Source organism: Sinocyclocheilus rhinocerous, unplaced genomic scaffold (assembly GCF_001515625.1).
Source record: "Sinocyclocheilus rhinocerous isolate Xijiao unplaced genomic scaffold, SAMN03320098_v1.1 scaffold382, whole genome shotgun sequence".
Taxonomy (NCBI): domain Eukaryota; kingdom Metazoa; phylum Chordata; class Actinopteri; order Cypriniformes; family Cyprinidae; genus Sinocyclocheilus; species Sinocyclocheilus rhinocerous.
Window position 1 is genome coordinate 755,792 of NW_015642829.1, and position 7,972 is coordinate 763,763.

General features: G+C 35.2%; 1 protein-coding gene across 1 annotated transcript; it reads left to right on the forward strand.

Moving 5' to 3' along the window:
• Positions 1-1,485: 1,485 nt before the first annotated feature.
• On the forward strand, positions 1,486-4,838 carry LOC107756723 (uncharacterized). Its single transcript, XM_016573935.1, has 6 exons — positions 1,486-1,573; positions 2,679-2,836; positions 2,963-3,128; positions 3,449-3,551; positions 3,643-3,721; positions 4,614-4,838. Exons 1-6 carry the CDS (start codon positions 1,486-1,488, stop codon positions 4,836-4,838), a joined length of 819 nt encoding a protein of 272 aa, XP_016429421.1.
• Positions 4,839-7,972: the final 3,134 nt, after the last annotated feature.

Genomic DNA, 7,972 nt, shown 5'->3' on the forward strand with positions numbered 1-7,972 from the left:
AATAAGATGCTTGTTACATGCATGTTACGGGTGAAATTTTGTTTATAATCATAAGATTAGGAAAAGTCATAAAGTATCAACCTGATTATTAAATGTTAAGTATGGTTTATTTTAGATATTAATAGAACGCTTAAGCAGAACCTGGGGATGTTTTTTTGTGTGCAAATAATTAGATAAATAAACAAAACAATTAGTGTACTGGAAGGATTTTTTGATGAGATATGACAAGAGGGTAAATAAACACCAACTCATTTCCTCTTTTGACTTTGAAATATACACTCTGTGTGCAAAAACATGATCATTATCTATTACAAAACAACAGCTCCAGGCTCATAAATGTGACTGTTCACACGTACACTTCCCATGCATCTGCTTTTGTGTGGTAATTAATATCCAACATCTTATATGTGCAATTCACGATAAATAAATTGTCTTTACTGCATGTATTTTATTAAGCCTTCTATAGATCATAAAGATTATTATCAAGCTGCTTGCAAGGTTTGGTTAATGAGACAAGTAAATTAAATTTTTTAACTTACAGTATATAATATTACCAATATTTTGAACAGCTGTGTGCAGTTGAAAAATGTTTATGTTACAGAAAATTACTGTTATTAGAAACATATACTGTATTTATTCATAACACATGATTTTAATTATTTGTGGCACAGTCACAACACCATCTGCTGGAATGATTTTGTGATTGCTAATTGCAGAAGACTAGTAAGCATTGTGGTGTTGAACGTTTTAAAGATCTTGCAAAAATAATTCAGTAAAAGAAAAATAGTAAGTGAAGTGTATTAGCCTGGTTATCTCTCTGACCCTTGATCTCTTCCTTCCTCTCTCTGTGGTTGGTTCTGTGGATATCTGCTCTTCAACTCTACGTGATCAAGAGTTTGTGATGAGACTTTCTGATAATCTGTTCCGGACTTAGTTATTAAAAAAAACAAAACAAAACATAAGTGAATTCTATACCATGAGAAAAAACCAAATAATGGTATTTGGTTAAAAATAACAAAATAACTTTAGATTAGTATTGGTTTTAGCTATCATCCATTACCAGAAGTGAAGCCCTGGCTTCTTTTTAACATCTGTATATTGATCGTTTTACAAGGAGCAAGAAAACATTAAAGTTCTCTTCTGTAGCATCAAAGAACTGAAAGTTTCCCATAACTGGGTAAAATCACCAACAATAACTTCTACCAAAAATCTACTGGAGAAAAATCATACTCCCAAGAAATGAATGTGAAATGAATAAGAAAGAATTGAAAACAAAACAACTGATGTGACAGAGTTGAAATCAAATCCCTCCCTCAGACTACACTGAACCACTGAGTAAGAAGTGTGGTTAAGAGGATGGAAAGGAAATGAGTGGAGGAACAGCAGGGTTTGGTGATTCAGGTGCTATAAATTGTGTCACCTTTTCCTCTGTGCTCTAAAGAATGAGACGTCTTCATTGACAAGTAACTGAGAGAGGGACTTATCATGAACAGCTGGAGTGTGTATCACCTGGTAGTCCTTGCCTTGCTCTTTGCTTCCGAGTCTAGTGCGGAGTATGATGATGGTGATGATGGTTATTATCAATATGGTGAGTATTTTTTTCTTCAGTACTTATAGGCCCTTAATTGACAGAACAAATATTTAATATTTGTTTAAAGCAATTTTCAAATAAGTTGATTACTCATTATTTTCATGTGACATCTATCTATCTATCTATCTATCTATCTAAGAACTTTTAGAAAGTTTTGTAGCTGAAGAGCATGAGAAAAGACTTTGCAATGTATTATGAGAATAACCTAAAAAGTCCCCCAGAAGCATGATTATTAGACTCACCACAAACACGTGTTTTCCAATGTAAAGGTCATACGTTTAATTTTTAGGAATGGAGCGTATGACAAGCACTTTCTTGTCAGTATACATTTAGACATATCTGATGATGATGATAAGCTTGCTGATAAGTATAGCGATGCATCATGGTGCATGAGCTGTCTGGAGAGCCACATCAAAAGGCCTGAGGAGGGGGAGGCGTTCACATGAGCTGGTATATCCTGTATACCCGACAAAGATTCACATCAGATCATGTTCATTAAGTAAAAACCCCATGTTTTCGCAATAATGTTATTCATTCAGTCAATTTCATACTGTAAACTCTCACATATTACTCATACTGTAATCTCAAACAACGTCTGTGAACTCTTTCAGCATTTTCTGCTATGGGTTTTTAAACATTGCTTAATGTTTTTTTTTTATATGTATATATATTTTTAAGCATTTTCTAATGTGATTTTTTTTTTTTTACTATAATATTTAGACCTATAAAAACAATGAAAGTGAGTCTGAGGTGTGATACAAGAAATGTGAAAGTAGCTTCGGTTTCAGTTACAGTTGCGGATAACGTACATCCAGCTGGTTGTTATTGCAAAATAATTAAACCCCGACTGTGATCAGGGCATTGATGCAAAATACTGAAGACCTGAAGATTTAATTTTCAATATAATTGATAAGATGCAAAATGGTGCCAGTTGCGTTAACAAGGCCTGTTATATCTGTTTTTTAGCACTTCTAATTAATTATTGGCAAATATCAGAATGCTGAATGCCAAGATTGACCAGATTTTTCACTTACTGCTGAATTTTGTATGGACCTACAGTACTCATAATTATTCTGCTCTTTTCAAGATGAGATATTAGATATTGACCCGGACCAGATTATTTTTAAGATTAGTAATACGTTGCATGGTATTACTGTAACATGGAGGACCCCAGATAAAAATATAACCCCTGAGTGTTATGAAGCTGAAGTGCAGTTCAAGAGCCAGTGTGTCAAAGACTGGAAGGTATTTAACTCTCACAGACACTTACACATTTGAGCTGCAGAAAGACTCACTTTTAGCCCAAAACTGAGGAAACCAGACTTGTATATGCTGGAAAAATGCTCATGAATCTTACATGCTTACATGCAGGAAGGTCAGAGGATTGAAGTGAAACATAAACATGAGGTGCATAATTTGAACCTGTCCACTGTCAGCATGAAGATGAATTACGATTTCAGAATAAGAATGAAGAAGGAGTGTCAGCAAAAGGACTGGAGCAATTGGACAAAAGTACAAGGTTGGGGAAACAATGCAGGTGCTATTTCTTTGTTTTTGAAAACCCATGTGTTCAGGTTCAAGTCCAGAGCCTGGTTTGATAAATAAGCATTAATTGGTCATCAGCCATAGCAATATGTACTAATATGTACTTACTAGCTTGTACTCTACTCTGAGAAATTCTGGAGTTTTGTGGTTTTTACTCATGTTACTTTGTCTCTAGTATGAATTACTTTTGTTGTTGTATTCTTCAAGTTGGTTTGGATAAGTCAAATGAAATATAAACAGAAGTAAATTATTACATATATTCTTCTGTGTGTGTAAAAAGCTTCACAAATAAACTAAACATTTTGTTCACAGGTGCTTGTATGGTAGAAGCATCCGCCTACATATGGGTTTATATTTTGATAATTGTGCTGCCACTAACCGCCTTTCTTCTTGTTTGTCTGTTGACTCAACAGGGGTGAGTATAAACCAGCACTTCAATTATTATAATATTCTTGACACATTTTTATCAAATGTCTGAACGCTATGACATTCTTTGGTCTTGAAAGAATTAGAAGACTGATCCTTCCTGAAATACCAGATCCCAAACACTTCAAAAATAAAATCATGGACACTGAACAGTCTCAGGTAAGGCCAACGCCATCCACCATATCAGATGCATTAATCTGACAGAATACACCTAAAGATGTTTATAGTTCTTGAAGCTGGAAGAGAATTTGCATTTTCAGGCCATAGGATTCTTCAGGTTTTTTTTTTCTGTTTTTAAAACAAATAAATTACACACAATCACAGACCAAATGCGAATTCTGTCACCATTCTGTGCTTTAAAAATGTGAAGTTGCTGAAGTTGCTAACAAGTTGCTACATTTGGTTAGGTATACAAATATATTTTCCTGTGGTAGTTATAGTGCTTCTGTAGCAGCTTGTTATCACTTTACATTTTGCACATAACATTTCAAAATTCATTTATGTTTCCCAGAGAGTGTTTTTACATGTACAACAAAACACTATTAGCTGTATAAAAACCTGAGAGGTTAAAATCTTTTTCCCAGTATTTCAAAATTTATACAGACACATTGTACACATTGAATATTGTTAGAACACTAGTAAAGCTGTTTAGCCTATGTGTAATGTCAGCTGAGCTCAAACCATGATCTTTATCCAATAAAAGAACACAGTTTAAGGCATTTACACACCTTGTTTTTTTACTTAATATATTTACTTAATTACCTACAAACCCAATGGAAATTACTGAGAAAACTCATGGCAAATTTGCCTTCTGGACTGGCCCACTCTTAAAAATAACGTTTTTTTTTTAAAATTATTATCTATGATTCCATGAATAAACTTAAACATCAGTGGAACCTTTCAATTGTACAAAAAGTTTTTAATTGTGGAAAAAGGTGTTTTAGATTATTAAAATGTTTCTCACACTAAAAAAATTTTTTGGAAACTTTATTTTTTACAAATGTATGAATTGCTCTAATGAAATAATTGTGTCTGTCATTTCCTTTCTAAGTGGTGGGAGAACCTTACGCAGTGGAATGAGGAATGCTCAACAACAGATATTGAGATTATGGACAAGAACGAAAGGGAAGAGCAACATCAAACTTTGGTAATACAGCCCATGGACACCAGCCCAGAGCAACATGACAGCATGTACTGCATCTACTCCTCTCAAACATCTGGTGAAAACACAGAACTGCAGAACTCTCAGAGTGTGTTGGGGTATATCATCCTTTAACACCGCAGAGAGGGACTGAAATCATATCGTTGAGCCAGTTTAATGCTTTTATGATTGATTATTTAATTGGTGTAACACATGGGGTCACATCTTTTATGCTAGCTAGTGTCTCATGTTTGTGATCATCACAGTTTAGATGCATCGCATGGCTCTGTTAGCCCCTGCTGGTAGATCCTGTAACTACACCATCTGGATGCAAAAAGCATCTTTCTCTATTAATGGCCATTCAAAATTAGCCACCTGTTCTGATGCAACTAAAGTCTTTTAAGCAATATATTTCCAGGGTTCTTGCATCAGCCAAACAAGTACCTTTGAGATCAATGGGAATGCTAATTGATATATTTGTCTAGGTATTACAGATCTCATTGGTTACTCCTAATGTCTGTGATCAGGATTATGGTTAAAGCAAGCTAGTGCACAGAAAATCATTTGAGCACATCAGCTCTAAGCAAACAATATGAGTGTAGTACAATAATTGGACAATGGAGGGCACTCTGACTATCCTGAAGTGTTAAAGAAGAGTTGAACCATATCAAAGCCAACAAGGAACACACTCTTCAGAGCATCACAGCCCTCTCTTAAGGGAGGATGTACGTTATTTGAAGACTGATTTAAAAGATTAATGTGAAACTGCATAACAGATGTGGAGTTTCAGTGTGACGGTGTAACAAAGCCAGGGCAGCAGCCACACACTCCAATCTGTTGTGATTGATGAATTGGAATGGGGTGAAGAAGAATATGAGCAAATAATCATTAAGATATAGAAGCAAAAATGAAAGCCACACAGGCGGATATATGAATGTAAAAACGTACAGTTTCAGTTGTACCTGTTGCAGCTTAGAAAAACTGAAAAATGTAGAAAAAACATGAAAAAAAAAAGACATTTTGTTTTGGGAATAAATAAATAAATAAATAAATAAATAAAAAGGAAAATGTACAAAAATTTTAAATGCAATTTTATTTAAAATGTAAAGGAACCTTTAGTGCTCTGCAGTTTTCTATGATCAAGCAAATTTGAAACAGCCGTGCAACTCTTTCATACTAACGGTCAGATTCTAACTTCCATTAAAGCACAAGATGCTCTTTGGATCATTCTAAATCATTTTTAAGAACATGATCATCAGTTTTTACACAAACTTTTGGAGTTTATGCAGCTCGAGTGCTGCTGTCATTAAAGAAAAAGGAGGACGAACCAAATACTACGGACATTCTGATATTCAAGTTAGTTTTTTGTCATGCATTTTTTTCACTCAAATCGCTAGGCTGATTATATAATTGGTAGCTGGTAAATTTGAAATTAGAAAAAGGTTACAAAATAAAATGTACACATATTTTCAGACTTTTGGACCCTACTGTACATGCATTTGACAATACCACAAAAAAACTAAACGGATTCTGTCTTATTGCACACATTATATTTCAATTATTTTTTACACTTTGTAATTTTTTTTTGCTAAAAAATGTAAGTACTTGTGCTTTTTACTTTTGAATTTAATAAACACTTCATCTTTATATCCACCAACGGTGTACTGCTAACTGTCTTTGATACGCAAACCCACTGCTATGGCGAGGGTGTGATTGGGGCTTAGCTACATAAGATTTCCCCAGTAACACCTGTGTGCTAACTGACTAATAGAAATCTCTATTTTTAAGATAAAGAGAGCAGTGGGGAATTACCTTACAAGTTAAAAAAACTTTGATCAACAGAAAAGAAAAAGTTTACTCAGAATAATAATTGATACTAAATAAGATAAACTGCTTTCACTATATGTAATTTTCCATCTACACCTCTTACAGAGAAACTCTTTTCCAAGTAGGGGCACTGGAGGTGGTATTGGTTTGTGTTTCATACATGATAATTGCTGTCCACTAATAAAGGCTAACAATCGGATGTAGCTAGTCACCACTTTACAGTTATATGAGAGTTCGTACCAGCTAAAGTCTTCATACCTCCTCCAGCTTACATAAGAGAAGCAACAAACAGCTTGCTCGATTAATAAAGTATGCTAAATATGGCTTACAGTCATGTTTCTGCAGAGCTATTTTCAATGATAATCAACACTCCCAACAATTACATCTTTACACTTTACACTTTTAATTGTGCTTTTCTGTCTGGCAAACAGGAATTAATTGTGTTCCCTGGTGAATTGTTCTCCAAAGCATTAAGCAAAAACGTGTGGGTCTATCTGTGATGATTTTTACTCTTGAATACCAGGAAACACACACACACACACACTGCAGAGATAAGCCATGCTGGACTAAAATGTTTTCTGTGATGATTTTTACTCTTGAATACCAGGAAACACACACACACACACACACACACACACACACACTGCAGAGATAAGCCATGCTGGACTAAAATGTTTTATTTATTGGAATGCTTTAGTGGGGGAAGACCCAGTTCATGCATTCATTATCATAAAGGCCCCGAGACATTATGCACAAAGAGCAAGATGAGTTCTACAGCACGCGCCTTCTACAGCACCTAAAGAACGTGCAGGTGGAGGAACCTGCACGTGTGTGTGTGTGTGTTTCCTGGTATTCAAGAGTAAAAATCATCACAGATAGACCCACACGTTTTTGCTTAATGCTTTGGAGAACAATTCACCAGGGAACACAATTCATTCCTGTTTGCTAGACAGAAAAGCACAATTAAAAGTGTAAAGCTGTGGCGACATGACATAAGATGACAATGTCAAAGAACCGCCATCTCTAGCACATAAACTGTCCCTGAAGCAGACACTTAAGGGAGATGTAAAACGCTACACATCTCTGCATTGTTTTCACTCTCATCAACTTGTTTTTAATATGCTACGATGAATGTGTCAGGGCCCCCAGGCGGTAAATGGTGGATGACAAATGTTACTGCAAGCAAACCCACTGGAGGCTGACCATATTGTACCTGTGCCGGGCTCCTTGATGCTCCTTTTTATCAAAAAGCCCAAAGCTGGAAGAAACGCCTCTTTTGTCACCTTCTGGGTTGTATTTGAACATGGATGGATGTACATTAAAACAGATGTTGAAGATTCTCGCAAAAAAAAAAAAAAAAAAAACCACGGAGGCCTTTTCAAATATCAATTCAATATCTATTATTTCCTGAATATTATGACATTCAGGAGGGCCGCCCCTGA